Raw genomic sequence first — 17,698 nt, 5'->3', positions numbered from 1 at the left:
AATTGTATGTGATTCTGGAAACATATGTATTTAATAGACTAGGTCGAGATCAAACTCCTTCTCTGTGAAAACATCTAGTGCGAAAGAATTATTGACGAGGCAAATGGACATCTTACTATGTGCATACCTAGACAAAATAATATCAATCAAGTAATTCCTGGGTATAGCATCAAGCATAATTCTGTTATTAATGCCGAGACATTCAAGGCAAAAGTGAGAGGGTGATTATTTGTTACCCGGTGTCCTGCTTTTTAAGTTGCCCATTTAAAGTGAGAAAGGTACACTTTTACACTGTAATTAAAGAGAAACATCACTGAAGAGAATCTAGCCTACATACATGATGAACATACACTTTCCTTTCCATGAACCATTTACATACAGGAAGGTCCAGTAGTTTATTGCAATTGGGTAAATAAGGGGGTGGTATCCATTTTGAATAAAGGTTAAGTAGAGAGAATTGGATCGGAAGGGATATTTGGAACTAGTTTGCTTTTTCACAAATGAAAGATTCATCCTAGACTCTCGTGCTTTTTCAATCCAGGGTGCATGCACGCTTAGGGTAAGTTCAATGTAAATACCTACAGAGATGTGCGTTTATTAGACGCGTCTCCACTTCTTTTGTGTTCATTATTTTTCATCGTTGCCATTGAAATTTCATGGAGGCATAATTCATTTATCTTTAAACTGATTCAATTATTTGTATTGTGTTAATAAATAGACCTGTGCAAATCTGTGTTTGTGTCCAGAAAGAGGAGAGAGGCTGTAAGGAATCAATGCTGTTAAATTGGGGGTCCCAGAGTCATTATAAAAAAAGATCAAATAAAGGAAAATATTGCCCGCCTGGTTTGGGTGGATGGACATTTCCCCCGCATTAGATGTCGCTTGATTAAAACTTCCTACATCTTGTAGCATTGATAGAACTACGACAAAGCTCCTGTGAGATTTCATATGCCCCCATTGCTTCATTTTTTTATGGTCATGAATCACATTCTGCCACCAGATTGCTCTAAATCGGAGATGTGCAACCTTTGGCTCTCCAGATGTTTGGGATATGACTTTCATGATCCCTCACTGTTAACTATGCTGGCTAGCACTGATGAGAATAGTAGTCCAACACATCTGGGGCACTACAGGTTATAGGCGCATGCTCTCCTTGATGCTTTCGTCATTTCCTCTCCACCTTCAACCTCCCACATGAACAAGCTGTGAGCCCCGCCACACTCTTTCCCATTAACAAACAGCGTATTGCTCATGTTCTATTCGTTGCTTGTGACGCCAGCAAGAAAGGCCCAGATGCTTACATTCGTGGATCAAAGGCACTGCAATGAAAGGCAGAGCCCTTGTCTGTCCCTTGGTGCACATCTGCATACCCAGCTATTGGTTTGTGAACTCCAGATGAAGGGCTGCACTGGAAGGCTCTGGGATATATGGGTGACTGTGGGGTTTGAGTCCTTTCTATGGTGCCTATGAGTGCCCAAGCTGTTCATAATTTGTATGTTTTACTAGGATGGGTATGTGTGTAGAGCAGAGCTTCAACCCACTAACTACATAGGCTCACAGAAAGCATTGCTTATAGGGAGAACTAAGAAAGGCGGACATTTTGTGTATATTCGTTTCTTAAAAAGACTGCTGCACAGTGCATAAACACACACGGGTCTGTTCTTCGCTCTTTGGATAAGTGCACTGTAAGCCATTTGCATGGTCTCTTGTCACTGATTGCTGTCGGGGGTTTGTGCATTTTCTGCTATGCTTGTGAAGACATTCACATGATCTTTAGACATTGGGTAGGCCAGGGCCTGACCATGTAGGTTGGGGTGGGACACCTTGCCTGGTTTGTGGGTGGTTGGTGCTGGCTTGCAGCGGTTGAGATGTCATCACGACTCAGTTTACAGCTTCACTTTTATACCACCAGACTCAGAGCTAACAAGCAATTCCTTACAATGCAGAGGATGCTACAAAATGAACCTAACGTTTACAGTGACACATTCAGGGACCCACGTTTACAACAGGTATACTGTGCAAATAAAATAGAATAGTAAACAGTCAAAGAGACAATTAATATTGATAATCAAAATGCAGTCAGAAAGGGAATCGGTATACAAAGACAAGTGGATTGTAACAGACAAATGGGCTTGAAACTCGAGTTGTAATGACTGAAGATGTAAATGGTGAAGTGGATATTTTGGGGTTGTGAGAGCTAGTGCTTGAGGTCAGCTAAAGGTGGAATTCCTAGTCATTGGGTATTATGGGAGGGGTCTTACCTGACATCTGGCCTGCGCTTGCCTTAACTAATGGGATCTTTCTTAACGTTCAGAAAGAAACAAGTTACCTATCTTTAACTCCTGTTCTCCAGCATGGGTCTAGCATGGATTCACATGATCATAGCACGGACCTCCTGTACGAGGACGCCTGCATTGGAACTCCAAGGTGTGCCCCTATTGGAGCAGCAACCCATCTGTCCATGGTGATGGTCTCCCACACACTGACAAAACCTTGCCAGCTGGCCTCCCACTGTGGTGTACAAGTGGGGTCTGAGTGCACGGCTGGTTCAGGCCTGTTTCAACGCCTGTGCCCTGGCCTGCGGGTGGCAACGACACTGTCATCCGCTGCGCTATGCCTGTGAGCAGCCTCTGTACGCCTCTTGAATAGTGGAGTGGGAAGGTTGTCGATAAGAGGTGGCATACCTCTTCCAGGACCTGCCAGACTTCCCTCTTGAGGAACGAAAGAACGACAACAGACACTGCTGTAGTGTCCCCCGCGAAGGGGCCATCGCGTTGTCTTTGATTGTTTGCAGAGATTCGTCAATGACCTTGGCAAAAAGATTTTCTCCATCAAACAGCAGGTCTACCATTTTGGAGGTTTATAGTGAATATTTCGAATTACATTTTTTCGAATGCAAAAATGTCCAAAAAACGAAGTTGAAAAAAAAAATGTGCATGTTTTTTTAATGGGGGGGTTCCCTCCAAACACCTGTTTTTTTTCTTTAACACTTTATTTTTCTTACAAGACCCCCCTAAAAAAACGTATTAAATCAAAAAAGAATACATTCCAAAAAAAAATGTTGACTATTTTTTCGACATTTTTGCATTTCGAAAAAATGCATTCGACATATTGACTGGACAACAATTTTGGATTGGACATCTGATCAGAAGTTGGTGGCCCTCAGCCATCCCTGCCAACGAAGAAACACTTTGTTGCCCATTTGGCTGAACCCTGTGTCTGCGATGTCCAAGGCTACCTCCCCCTTCTGGAACAGGGCCAGGGCCTCAGATTTATTTCATCAGGCAGGAATTTTAGAATTGGACCCAATTTAAGCCACAGTTCCCGGTCATAGTGGGATAGAATGGCCCGGACCTTAATGGTGGAGGATGCAGTATAAATGATCCTCTTGCCCATCACATCCAGCTTCTTCCCCTCCTGGTCAGGGGGCACCATGGCTGAAGATGATGGGTTCGCCAAGCGCTTCCTGGTAGCAGCAGAGACCACAAAGTCGGGAGAAGGCTGCAACCTTAAGCACTTGGGGGCCGAGTCCAGGACTCTGTACTTCTTATCTATCCTTTCCTGCTTGGGAGGCGCCCTGCTTGGAAGTTTTCTGAGGGCCTAGCCCTCCTCCCTGACATCATCCAGCAATGGAACAGACATGATGGTCTTCTGTCTGGACTTGCAGTGCTGGACGAGGAATCTTTCTTTCTTAGTCTCTTTAGGCACCAGATTAAAGAGGTCCGAGGCCCTGGACATCATGGCATGAAAGGAACCGACCTCATCGTGTGGAGAGGTCCTGGGTATTCCGAAGTCATTGGCCTCGTCGGAGTATGTTGCTGTAGTAGCTGTATCTTTGCGATGTGGAGGTGGCAGTGGTGTAGGTTGACACTTCAGTCCCGCTGGTCCTTACGATTTACACTTGGGCCAGGGTGGGCTCCCAGATGGGGCAGGCCCTGGTGTGGGGGGCAGACTTTGCTGGCTATCTAACACTAGTGTGCGCAGCGTCATCAGTATATCCAATGACATGTCCCTGGCGAGGAGTGAACAGAGAGTGGAATAGAGTCCGGGCTGATGCACCTCCTTGGGTGTGAGGGAGAACTGGGCTCACCCCATGGTGACCCCCCTACGGACACTGCCCTATGACCACCTTCGTGGTCCAAATAATAGTCCTCAGGCAGATTATCGTTGTCTTTGTCAAAACTTGTACAGATCTGCACCGGTTTCTCTGGAACAGCTCGCGGACCGGCAACCTTCTTAAGGTCACTATGCAGGATGTTAACCTTCTCCTTCTCTGGAGCTGAGTGGAGTGGCAAGAAGAGTTATCCCCACCCATGGGGTGCCAGCGGTCTTAGTTGTAGCCGCCGCAGACACTGTACACCGTGGTGGCAGGGACACTTGCGGATTGGCTGCCGCTGTGGCCACCACCTTTGTGGACAGGCCCCCTTTCGATGAAGACGTGATGGTCGTCATCAAGGTTGTCAATGAGTGGTCGTGGAAACCTTCCGCGATGGGGTTGTGATAATCTACGATGAAGTGGTCGCTGTCTTGGGAGCCTGAGCAGCCAACTTGGATGATGTCCTTGCTGATGGGGGCAGAGAAGGGCCACCCGAAGATCGCTCCTTTGTCGGTTTGTCCGTAGATGGTAAGCAAAGCTTTGAAGGAGTCGGGGACTTTCTCTTAAAGGGGGCACCCCTCACAGGTAGGCCCGCCGTGGAAGTAGTTGGTGACGGCGACTGTGTCCTCCCCAAGCTGGGAACCGCATCCGTGGTGAACACTTAGGGATTAGTGTCGTGGAGCCTGGCCTTATTTTTGGACCCCCGAGGGCGGAGTGTCCACAAAGGACTTCGACCTCTTTTCTGAGGGAGTTCGCTTGTGGGACCGGCCGGTCCTAGGTGAGGCATGACTGTGCCTAGAAGCAGAGTCAGAGGCCTTCCCTGACTTGAGCCACGCTGCCAGCCTACTGTAGCGATCCTTCTTAGTTTCCTTCAAAAACCCACGGCAGATCCCGCATCCCTCCTCATCATGGTCCAGATGCAAGCAATATAAACATTTATGGTGTCTATCCTCCACATACCCATTTCTAAGTTTGAAGAGGCACCTACACTCCTCGGACATGATGGAAGGCAAGAAGTGGGCCCAAGCCCAGGCCTTATCAAAACATCGATGCAAGATCTGCAATGTAAAGTTAATCTTCCCTGACAGTGGGTGCCCGCTGCCGGTAAACGACCTTCGGTCGAACAATGAAGCAAAAATCTGTAAAAGTTGTCCGTATTTGCCAGAAAAACCTGAAAGACAAAAAATTGCTTGGAGAGCAAGAAGAGAAATCCCAACACTGAAGCATGCAGTAAAAACCTGAAGATGGCCACCAGGGGTCGAGATTAGGGATAGGACTGTCTTTGGATTGGGGTAGTATGACGGTAGTATGACAGGGAGTACAGTGACTGGTATAGAGGAGAAATGCAGTTTTCGAGCTAAAGCGAAACGGTTTTCTTTTTACCGAGGATTCCCAGCCTGACGACAGTAAATATTCATGAGCAGGTGAATCCATGCCAGACTCCATGCTAGAGAAGTGAATTACTCACTTTCCAGAGTGCTGTTGTGCAGACTGGCAAGCGGTTGTATACAAATTGTTCCAATTACAATTGACCTTTTCACAACTGACCGAATTGTGAAGGTCAATTGTACCATATATGCCGGGGGAAACCCCCCGCAACCCCCACCTAACACAAACTCCCCCAAAACCATATATATATATATATATATATATTCGGTGAAAAAACTTTGTTAAAGGGACGTTATGGTTCCAAGTAAAACCGAAAAACCCTTGAAATTCGCCAGTTATGGTAAGCAAAGCAACCATAACTGGCACCACCACCATGCACAGCTAAGACTAACACCCACGACATCAAAGATGACATCACATATGTCATTGATGACATCACTGATGACATCACATGTGTATGTACTTTTCATGAAATATGTGTATACGGGATTCTTATTATAATGTTGTGAAAAAAGTGTCAAAGATCATTGCAATAAATACAATACCCTAATTAGTGCATTGAACGATGCATTGATATAAATAGCATTCTATTATGGGGTTCTATCTAGTATACTAAGCTACTCATGCAGAAACATAACATTGTGTGCAGCGTACAAGATGAAGGTATAATATTCGTAATGTTAATATGTTGAATAATGAAATGATAATTGTTTTCTTAATAGATTTTTGTGTACTGTGAAATATGTAATAAGTAGCTAATAAAACACATGAATTACATAATTGCATTACTATAGACAAAACACAACGACACAAGAACACATACCAATATGGGTCTATACAGGTAAAGTGAAGTTAGCAAAAAAGCACAAGTAGTAGCAGAAACAATTCATAACTTAACTGATTATTTTCATGCAAATAAATGATTGCTCTGTTTCAAAGCTGCTATTTACCATATGTATATGTATCACTTGATGTGATTGGACCCTAAGGAAAGTAGTGAGAGTACAATGTATACAAATATGACCATATACGGGGAAAGTACAGCCATATAAAAACAACAGAACTGTCACAAAGTGCTCATAAGTCTATTGATTATCTTTATGCACAAAAAGGATTGCTGTCTTTCAAGCTTGTGTCTTCCCGTATGTACATGTTTCATATGATGTGACTGGACTCTAAGGGAATTACTGTAAGAACCTACTTGAAGGATACGTCTACAAATAAAATAAAACATTTATTTTCTGACTGTTACTGAAGAAAACCATGTGGCCTAGATATGTCAGCAAAAGAAAAAAGAGTGAGCCAGACATGTGATGTCATCTTTGATGTCGTGGGTGTTAGTCTTAGCAGTGCACGGTGGTGGCGTGAGTTATGGTTGCTTAGCTTACCATAACTGGCAAATTTCAAGGGTTTTTCGGTTTTACTTGGAACCATAACGTGCCTTTAACATAGTTCTTTCACTGAATTTCATAGGTTTTTAGTAGCGCAACTTAACCATAACGTCCCTTTAACAAAGTTTTTTCATTGAATTTCATAGGTTTTTATTAGTGCAATGTCACCATAACATCCTTTTCAATAGATGAAGACCACTAGCATCTTAGGTCCTCAAAGTGGGAACCCCGGGTGGTAAAAAAGATTTTCCTTCCTAGACCGGGACGCCTATGGCGTCCTGGTGTAGGAGGAAAATCTTTTACCAAGATGGCCACCATGGAAAGGGAAGGCGGGTGTATAAAGAGAACACAACAGGGCATGAGCGAGGGGTGGGGGGAACAGGGGAGACACGTGGGCATGAGCGAGGGGTGGGGGGGAACAGGGCACACGGGGCATGAGCAGGGGGTGGGGGGGAACAGGGGAGACACGGGGCATGAGCGGGGGGAAAAGGAAGGAAACACGGGGCATGAGCGGGGGTGGGGGGGAACAGGGGAGACACGGGGCATGAGCGGGGGGTGGGGAGGAACACAAGGGAGACACGGGGCATGAGCGGGGGGTGGGGGGGAACAGGGGAGACACGGGGCATGAGCGGCGGGGGGGGAAAGGAGGGGGACACGGGACATGAGCAGGGGGTGGAACAGGGGAGACATGGGGCATTAGTGGGGGGTGTGGGGGAACAGGGAAAACATGGGGCATGAGCGGGGGGTGGGGGTAACATGAGGGAAACAGGACATGAGCGGGTGGTGGGGGGAACACGAGGGAGACACGGGGCATGAGCGGGCGGGTGGGGGCAACAGGGGAGACATGGGGCATGAGCGGGGGGTGGGGACAACAGGGGAGACACAGGGAATGAGCAGGGGTGGGGGGGAAAAGGAGGGAGACACGGGGCATGAGCAGGGGGTGGGGTGGAACAGGGGAGACAAGGGGCAAGAGCGAGGGGTGGGGAGAACAGGGAAAACACGGGGCATGAGCAGGGGTTGGGGGGAACAGGGGAGACGCGGAGGGTGGGGGGAAAAGGAGAGACACACATGGGGCAAGAGCGAGGGGTGGGGGAACAGGCAAAACACGGGGCATGAGCAGGGGGTGGGGGGGACGGGAGGGAGACAGCGCATGAGTGGGGGGTGGGGGAGAACAGCGCAGACACGGGGCATGAGAGGGGGGTGGAGGGGAAAAGGATGGAGACATGGGGCATGAGAGGGAGGTGGGGGGAAAGGAGGGAGACACGTGGCATGAGCGGGGGGTGGGGGGGAAAGGAGGGAGAAACGGGGCATGAGCGGGGGGGTGGGGGGGAACAGGTGAGACATGGGGCACGAGTGGGGGATGGGGGCAACAGGGGAGACACAGGGCATGAGCAGGGGTAGGGGAAACAGGGGAGACACGGGGCATGAGCGGGGGTGGGGGAAAGGAGGGAGACACAGGGCAGGAGCAGGGGGTGGGGAGAACAGGGAAAACACGGGGCATGAGCAGGGGGTGGGGGGGAACAGGGGAGACACGGGGCATGAGCATGGGGTGGGGGGGAAGGGGAGAGAGACACGGGGCATGAGCGGGGGGTGGGGGGAAAGGAGGGAGACTCGGGGCATGAGCGGGGGGGTGGGAGGGAACAGTAGGGAAACACGGGGCATGAGCGGGGGGTGGGGGGTAACACAGGAGACACGGGGCATGAGCAGTGGGTGGGGGTAACGGGAGACAGGGCATGAGCGGGGGGTAACAAGGGAGACAAGGGGAATGAGCGGGGGCTGGGGGTAACAGGGGAGACAGGGCATGAGCAGGGGGTGGGGGAACAGGAGAGACACGGGGCATGAGCGGGGGGTGGGGGAACAGGAGAAGGACACGGGGCATGAGCGGGGGGTGGGGGGGAAGGAGGGAGACACGGGGCATGAGCGGGGGTGGGGGAACAGGGGAGACACGGGGCATGAGCGGCGGGTGGGGGGAAGGAGGGGGACACGGGGCATGAGCGGGGGGTGGAACAGGGGAGACACGGGGCATGAGCGGGGGTGGGGGAACAGGGAAAACACGTGGTATGAGTGGGGGGTGGGGGGTAACACGAGGGAAACACGGCATGAGCGGGTGGTGGGGGAACCAGAGGGAGACACGGGGCATGAGCGGAGGGGGTGGGGGGGAAAAGGAGAGAGACACGGGGCATGGGTGGGGGTGGAACAGGGGAGACACAGGGCAAGAGCAGGGGGCGGGGGAACAGGGGAGACACGGGGCATGAGCGGGGGTGGGGGCAACAGGGGAGCCACAGGGCATGAGCAGGGGGTGGGGTGGAACAGGGGAGACAAGGGGCATGAGCGAGGGGTGGGGAGAACAGGGAAAACACAGGGCATGAGCAGAGGGTGGGGGGAACAAGGGAGACACGGAGCATGAGCGGGGGGTGGTGAGTTTAAGGAGAGAGACACTGGGCATGAGCGCAGGGTGGGGTGGAACAGGCGAGACACAGGGCATGAGCAGGGGGTGGGGGGGAACAGGCAAAACACGGGGCATGAGAAGGGGGTGGGGGGAATAGGAGCGAGACACAGGGCATGAGTGGGGGGTGGGGGGTAACAGGGCAGACAAGAGGCATGAGTGGGGGGAAAAGGATGGAGACACGGGGCATGAGCAGGGGGTGGGGGTAACACAAGGGAGAAACGGGGCATGAGCAGGGGGTGGGGGTAATACAAGGGAGACACGGGGCATGAGCGGGGAGTGGGGGAACAGGGCACACACGGGGCATGAGCGGGGGTGGGGGAACAGGGCACACGGGGCATGAGCGGGGATGGGGGAACAGGGCACACGGGGCATGAGCGGGGATGGGGGAACAGGGCACACGGGGCATGAGTGGGGATGGGGGAACAGGGCACACACAGGGCATGAGTGGGGGTGGGGGGAAAAGGGCACACGGGGCATGAGTGGGGTGGGGGAACAGGGCACACGGCGCATGAGCGGGGGATGGGGGGAAAGGAGGGAGACACGAGGCATGAGCGGGGGGTGGGGGTAACATGAGGGAGACACGGGGCATGAGCAGGGGGTGGGGGGTTACACGAGGGAAACACGGGGCATGAGCGGGGGGTGGTGGTACAGGAGGGAGACATGGGGCATGAGCGGGGGGTGGGGGGTACACGAGGGAGACATGGGGCATGAGCAGGGGGTGGGGTGGAACAGGGGAGACACGGGGCATGAGCGGGTGGTGGGGGGTAACAAGGGAGACACGGGGCATGAGTGGGGGTGGGGGGTAACACAAGGGAGACACGGGGCATCAGCGGGGGTGGGGGGTAACAAGGGATACAAGGGGCATGAGCGGGGGGTGGGGGGAACAGGAGAGACACAGGGCATGAGCGGGGGGTGGGGGGAAAGGAGGGGGACGGACATGGGGCATGAGCGGGGGGTGGGGGGAGGAGGGAGACACGGGGCATGAGCGGGGGGGTGGGGGGAACAGGGGAGACGTGGCATGAGCGTGGAGGTGGAGGGAACAGGGCGGACACGGGGCATGAGCGGGGGGTGGGGGGAACACGAGGGAGACACGGGCCATGAGCGGGGGGTGAGGGGACAGGGGAGACAAGGGGCATGAGCAGAGGGTGGGGGAGAACAGGGGAGACACGGGGCATGAGCGTAGGGTGGGGGAAGGGGAGAGAGACACAGGGCATGAGCGGGGGGTGGGAGAAAGGAGGGAAACACGGGGCATGAGCGGGGGGTTGGGGGTAACACAGGAGACACGTGGCATGAGCAGGGGTTGGGAGGTAACACAAGGGAGACGCGGGCATGAGCGGGGGTGGGGGGTAACACAAAGGAGACATGGGGCATTATCGGGGGCTGAGGGGGAACAGGGGAGACAGGGCATGAGCGGGGGGGTGGGGGGAACAGGGCACATGGGGCATGAGCGGAGGGTGGGGGGTAACAGGAGAAGGACACGCGGCATGTACGGGGTGGGGGGAAGGAGGGAGACACAGGGCATGAGCGGGGGGTGGGGGGGAATGAGGGGCACACGGGGCATGAGCGGGGGGTGGGGGGGTTAAGGAGGGAGACACGGGGCATGAGCGGGGGTGGGGGGGTAACACGGGGCATGAGTGGGGGTTGGGGGGTAACATGAGGAAAACACGGGGCATGAGCGGGGTGGGGGGAACACGATGGAGACACGGGACATGAGCGGAGGGTGGGGGCAACAGGAGACACGGGGCATGAGCGGGGGTGGGGGTACACGTGGGAGACACGGGGCATGAGCGGGGGGTGTGGTGGAACAGGGGAGACAAGGGGCATGAGCGGGGATGGGGGTAACACAAGGGAGACACGGGGCATGAGCGGGGGGTGGGGGTAACACAAGGGAGACACGGGGCATGAGCGGGGGTGGGGGGAACAGGGGAGACACAGGGCGTGACCAGGGGGTGGGGGGTAACACAAGGGAGACACGGGGCAGGAGCGGGGGTGGGGGGGAAAGGAGGGAGAAACGGGGCATGAGTGGGGGTGGGGGGGAACAGGGGAGACACGGGGCATGAGCAGGGGGTGGGGGGAACACCAGGGAGCACAGGGCATGAGCGGGGGGGTGGGGGGCAACAGTTGAGACATGTGGCATGAGTGGGGGGTGTGGGGGGAACAGGGCAGACACGGGGCATGAGAGGGAGGGTGCGGGGAACACGAGGGAGACACAGGCCATGAGTGGGGGGTGGGGAGGACAGGGGAGACACGGAGCATGAGCGGGGGGTGGGGGGAAAGGAGGGAGACAGGGCATGAGCGGGGGGTGGGGGAAGGGGAGAGACACGGGGCATGAGCGTGGAGTGGGGGGAAAGGAGGGAGACACGGGGCATGAGCGGGGGGTGGTGGGAAAGGAGGGAGACACGGGGCATGAGCGGGGGGTGGGGGGAACAGGAGAGTACACGGGGCATTTGCGGGGGGTGGGGGGAACAGGAGAGACACACGGGGCATGAGCGGGGGGTGGGGGGAACAGGAGGGAGACACACGAGGCATGAGTGGGGGGTTGGGGGGAAACAGGGCAGACCCGGGACATGAACGGCGGTGGGGGGGGAAGGAGGGAGACACGGGACATGAGTCGGGGGAACAGGAAGGAGAAACGGAGCATGAGCTGGGGGTGGTGGGAAAAGGAGGGAGACACGGGCCATGAGCGGGGAGTGGGGGGAAGGGGAGAGAGACACAAAGACCTGCGCCTCACCGCCTTCAAAGAAACATTACTGCCTACAGGTACACTCGTGGCCGATGCAGAGCCAGGCAGCCCACGTCTACACTGTGCAGGCAGCAGATCCTGCTCCTATTGACAAAGCCTCTCATGCGATAAACAAAGATGGCGGGCGTCTCTGAAAATAGACGCACTGCACGCTTCACGGTAGCCAATAGAAAAGCAAGTCAGATGTCCGCGGACATCACGCATGCCGCTTGCCCAATCCCCGTCCTGTCCGCGGAGCGAACAGGGAAGTGTGTTCCCGAAGCGAACACCGATATCACTAATTTTTTCTGACCTACTTTTTGGTCATTTAAAAAAAAACTACTGGACGGATTTTCACCAAATTCGCAAAAGCACGCTTTCGGGACCAAGCCGCTGCTCCTGGTCCAAATTTGGTGAAAATCCGTCCAGCGGTTTGAGCTGTCGGCGCGAGCAAAGTTTTTTTCCCATTCAGTCTATGGGGAAAAAAAAAAAATTGGGACTCCTCTATAACTTTGCCCCCCCTGGACCAAACCTCACCAAACTTTGCAAAATAATTCAGAGTGGGCCATATACTTTCTTTGCAAAGTTTGGTGAGGATTCGTCCAGGTGGAGCGAAGTTATAAGCCGCTCAAAAAAGTGCTCTCCCTATGGAAACAGCAACTTAACCATAACTACATGGCCACAACCGTGGCCATGTAATTACCAAACCTATATGTATATATATAGTCAATTGTGAAAAGATCAATTGTGAACCTTTAAAAGTGGTCAATTGTTCATTCGAACAATTGTAAACGACCAATTTGGTGTATATCTGGCAAGCGACTGATCTCCCCACCATCCCCATCAATTCAAGATTTATGCAGCAAGGCACTTTTAGACATGGGCTGAGATGCTGTTTTAAGGGGCAAAGGGGAGGGGTCATGTCACAGAATCAAAATAAACTATTTCCTACCTCCATTGAACAGCAAAGGACTGCATCTTCTTTAACATCCTGCGACTGCAGCAACTGTAAATCAGTAGAAGAGAGGAAAGCATGAGTTCATGTGCACTGAAAGAATGATCCCATGCCAAATGACATGGGATAGTATTAATCACACTGCCTCAGGCCAAACCCTGAGAGCTAGTACCAGATCACGCTACAACAACATCAAGGAAAGACAGTGAAATGTGGGCAGTACATCAATTGCTCAGATCTTAGTCCTCTGCAAGGAAGAAGCTACAGACTGCTGATGTTAGTTTTGACTATAAGCTGAAAGGATTGCAGTGGAGAACAGATAGGAGGGAGATGGGATGTGAGGAGGGACACAGCCTCTCTGCGTTGTTTGGTTATTGATCCAGCCATTAACGGTCCACGGCCGTTCTAATCCTTGTGACCATTTCACACATAAAACACATCATCTGGGGATGTCTTTCCGTTATCTCGATCACACAGTAACATCTAACACTGTGCTCTATATGCTGTATAGAACTTGCAAGTGTTATTCTAAGCAGTCTTTCCAGAGTTAATGGTATATTTAAATAAGCTCCTTGTGTAATAAAAAATACCCGTACCTTCAGCAACTTCATTTATAAGCAATATGTGTGTACACGCTGTGTTCCTAGCATTGAAGTCCTGAAAAAAACAAGCATTAGAAAAGCCAGCAGTTTTAGCTTGTGCATAGGAATTATAGGCATTTTTTCCAAGCAATGACATCATATGCCAGGCACTCTCACCATTTCCCAGCTGTTGTCATTTTATGGCCAGGTGGTACCATTATGGCAATGCCTGGTAAATCCCTTTCTCATGTCTACACACAAGCCAAACCTGTAGGCATTGTCAATGCTTGACTTTGAAAGGGATCCATCCTTAGTTGGTTACTAGGATGCCTGCATGGTGGGTGTTATGTTTCTGGAATGAGATTTAGCGTAGGCCACTAGTTTCGAATTGTGTGACCTTGGCTGCATGTCTCAGTTTGTCTGGGGCTTAACTGCGGCATTCTCGTACATGCATGCGTGTCCAATGCATGAAAAGCTTCAGATATGTTCTAGCTGCCACAGGCAACCAGTGTCGCTGAGCATGTATGTGATGGGATCTCCAAGCAACATTGACTCACTCAGTGCTTTAAGTGGGATAAGAAATCAAAGTGGGGATCAAATGCGTCATGGTGCAATATTTGGGGGTGGGGTCTAAAAAAGGTCTCTCGCAAGTTGCTAATTAAGCTTTAAAAGATGAGTGGTTTGTGTAATTAAATGAGACCTAGCAGAGCCAAACATGTTTAAATGTGTGCAATGAAAGGGCAAACATTATGGCTTAAAAGATGTATTTAAATATGGTTGTGTACAAATTTTGACCAAAATATATATCCAAATAGAAAAGAGAACATCAAATCAAAAGGGGTCAGTACACCATGCAATCCCACAGTTCTTCTGAAAGAAATACATTATTCGTATGTAGGAATTAAAGGCATTCTAATGATAATACTTTAATACAATGTGCAGCAAAAATCAAACAATGTATTTTCTTATAATTTCCCTTTCCTGTTTGAAAGGTACCTCATTTCAACTGATGTTGTGATTTTAAACATTACTGGCAAAGAGCAGTATTGCCGCTCATATTTTTAAATAAAATTAGTGAGGGGGGCATGTTCCGAGTTCCCTGGCACAAGAGCAATATTTAGAGGCTACCCGGGCTGAGCCTGGCAAGCCCTGGCCCACTTAAAGCCCTGGAATAGCCACATCACTGCATTGGCTCGCAATGTGCTAATGGTCGATTTCCGCAGACCACAGAAGGTGGACTTTCCATTGTGCAGATGGGGGTTGTTGCTGTAGTGCAGTTGCGGATCCGGAATTAGAAGCCATGCTTTAAGCTAGCAGCAGTGTGCTTTTTTTGGTGCCCGAGACTGCCCATGCGCAGTGAGCCCAGGGTGAAATCAATCGACATCGGCGGTCTGTTCACCTGGCAGCTCTCTATGGCTGGCTTCTTGCTTAATGAGTTGCATGCTTTGGGGGAATTAGGTCCTTTACTCCAAAACTCAAAAACAAGGGATCTGAGCTCAACTTCCGATGAGGGAACAGAGCTGAATCCTGTTGTTTAATGAGATGCACTGTGCAATCCCACAAGTAAAGGGAGGGACACAGAGTAAATAATTACATTGTTTAATTATCACTCCAGTTTAATTTAAAAGGAGTGAGTTACACTGAAATAGATGTGAAGCGGGGGAAATATGTGGGAAGGACGGGAGAAGTTGTGGTCTCGTGCTATGCTGTCATTTACATTGAAATTAACTTCATTGTGGTAAGAATATGTCACACGTTCGTTTTTCATGAGCAGCTTCTCTGGCACAGAGGCATGGGTAGGGTGACCAGATACAAAAAAAATGGGGCAGGCAATGGACATAGACGTAGGACTACAGTAAACACAAATAGGACTGATACACTTTAGTCCAACTTCTATGTTGCTGGCCTGTGGCAGGATGTTGTGTGCTCACAGGCACATTCCTCTCATTAGAGGAGAGCGGCCAAAGAGGGGAAGGAGGAGATTCACACACAGGAAGAGTCGTGCCGGGTTGGATTTCAGGCAAAAAGCGGGACCAAAGATTCCTACCAATCCGATCCCAGGATGGGGTTAATTACATTTAAAAAAACTCCTCGGACCCTGGGACAGAGGGTGATTTCCCTGGGCTGTCCCAGGAAAACCGGGACTTCTGGTCGCTCTAGGCATGGGACTTGTACATGGAAATCACAATGGGAGCACCCATAAACCCTGTGGTACCCGCACAGAAATTACAGCTCAGCCAAGGAGCAGAAAAATACTCCTGTGTGCTGCGTGTGCCCCCACAAAATCCCCTAGGTCGCCTGGGCTGCTGTCTCAGTCCCCCCTCCCTCCTCCCGCTGTTCCTCCCACTACCCTTTACATCTCCTCCTAGCCACAACCACTTATACTGACTTTATGCATTTGCATGCTACTGCCGCCTTGCAACATGTTTGTGCTACCTAACTTGATTCTGCATTTGTATGCTGCTGCTGCCGCCCTGCAACATGGGGTTGGTCAACTTGTTTTTGCCACCTAATTTGACTCTACATTTGTATGATGCTGCTGCCGCCCTGCAACATGGGGTTGGTCAACTTGTTTTTGCCACCTAATTTCACTCTACATTTGTATGATGCTGCCGCCCTGCAACATGGGGTCAGGCAAACTGTATGTCCTTGCTAGCACTTATGTAACTAAATAAGCCGCCCCCTGCTACATGGGGCTAGGCAACATGTATGTATGTTTGTTTTATGTAACTAAATAAGCCTTCTGCAACAGCGCTGCAATGCCTAAGGGCTGCTATGCGCTTATTTATTATTTATTTATTTTGCATTTTTAAAGTGCTCACACAGCCCGCGGGCATCGAGGTGCTGTTACAGGAATTGTTTGTTTTTAGTTGCGTAATTGTTTTTATTTTTGTCTTAGTTGCATATTTATAACACACTTAAATACCCAGAGGTTTCTAAGCGCGGACCCGGGGATTGAACCTGTGTTGCTACAGGTCGTCTTGCTTCCAAGGCGAGCACGTTGCCACTGAGCTACCCCCCAAATGCAAATAAATAAATAAAGCTGCAATGCTCAGACCACAAAACATAGCAGCACATGAACCAAGACACAGAAATCCCAGCACTGAAAGTATAAAGCTGCACTGCTCAGACCACAAAACATGGCGGTACCAGGGAACACAGTTAGAATCAGATCAGTAGATAAAGAGAACACGAATAACCGCTTTCAAATAATGTACTTCCCATGAAAGAAAAATCAATAGACAATAGTCATTTAAACTACAACATTGATGCGTTTCCTGCGGCTCAAACCAAAATCATTAATAGAACACAATGGCATGCAGCAAATCACCAGCGACAATAGGCACATTATTCAATCAACTGCTCAGGACGATGTGTTACACAGGCCTCACTGTGCCTTTATGATTCAACAAGGGGGCATGGCAATCACTCCTCTTGCACAATGGCAAACAAAATACAACACAATGGCCGAACAAGATCAAACATTTAAGGGTTTCAAAGCAACCGTCACAAGACAGGGTACAGATATTGAGGGCAGCACCTCCACAAAACGTGAAAAGCACATCGTATAACACTTTAGAGCATTTGAGTACACCTGTAGAATGGCTGGACAAGCACATTTGTGGAAACAAGGGGGTTACTATAAGATCGTTTATTAAGGAGTGTAAGCGATATTCAATCAACACTACAGCTAAGTCAATGCCTAGTCTGGGATGCTGAGGAAAACCCTTATTGATGTATTTTTATATCCAGTTCAGTACTCTGGATGACAACCCTTGTCTAACACCCCCCTCTTAGAATCCCCCTGACCCCACTGAGCCAGGAAGTAGGTTTGTTTTGCAAATGTAAAGGTTTATTTGAAAATTTAAACAATATATATATATACATATATATATATATCACACTTCTATAAATAAATTGATAATGGATATTAAATTTTTGAGTATGATCAGTAGTCAGCAATAGGTAACTATGAATAGGACCAGAAGAACAAGGTGGGAAAGAATGCTTTATATGGTTCAAGGAAACGCAAGGTGGAATAAAATGCAGTACAGAAATAACTTATGATTTTAGCAAAAGGTAATATGATCATTTTTTCTTTTGACAATTCACTC

At 50.4% G+C, this 17,698-nt stretch overlaps 1 protein-coding gene across 2 annotated transcripts in view; it reads right to left on the bottom strand.

The window, feature by feature from the left end:
- Positions 1 to 17,698, bottom strand: part of CTIF (cap binding complex dependent translation initiation factor) — a 1,422,510-nt gene that overhangs the window by 79,935 nt on the left and 1,324,877 nt on the right. For both annotated transcript variants that reach the window (XM_069626949.1, XM_069626950.1), the window contains one exon: positions 13,000 to 13,053. In XM_069626949.1, the coding sequence (XP_069483050.1) occupies positions 13,000 to 13,053 (54 nt within the window). The remainder of the gene's footprint in view (positions 1 to 12,999; positions 13,054 to 17,698) is intronic.

The sequence above is a fragment of the Ambystoma mexicanum genome, chromosome 6p (genome assembly GCF_040938575.1).
Source record: "Ambystoma mexicanum isolate Mex_15411 chromosome 6p, UKY_AmexF1_1, whole genome shotgun sequence".
In the NCBI taxonomy this organism is placed as follows: domain Eukaryota; kingdom Metazoa; phylum Chordata; class Amphibia; order Caudata; family Ambystomatidae; genus Ambystoma; species Ambystoma mexicanum.
Note: the sequence above shows the minus strand (reverse complement) of the source record. Positions and strands in the feature narration are given on the sequence as shown.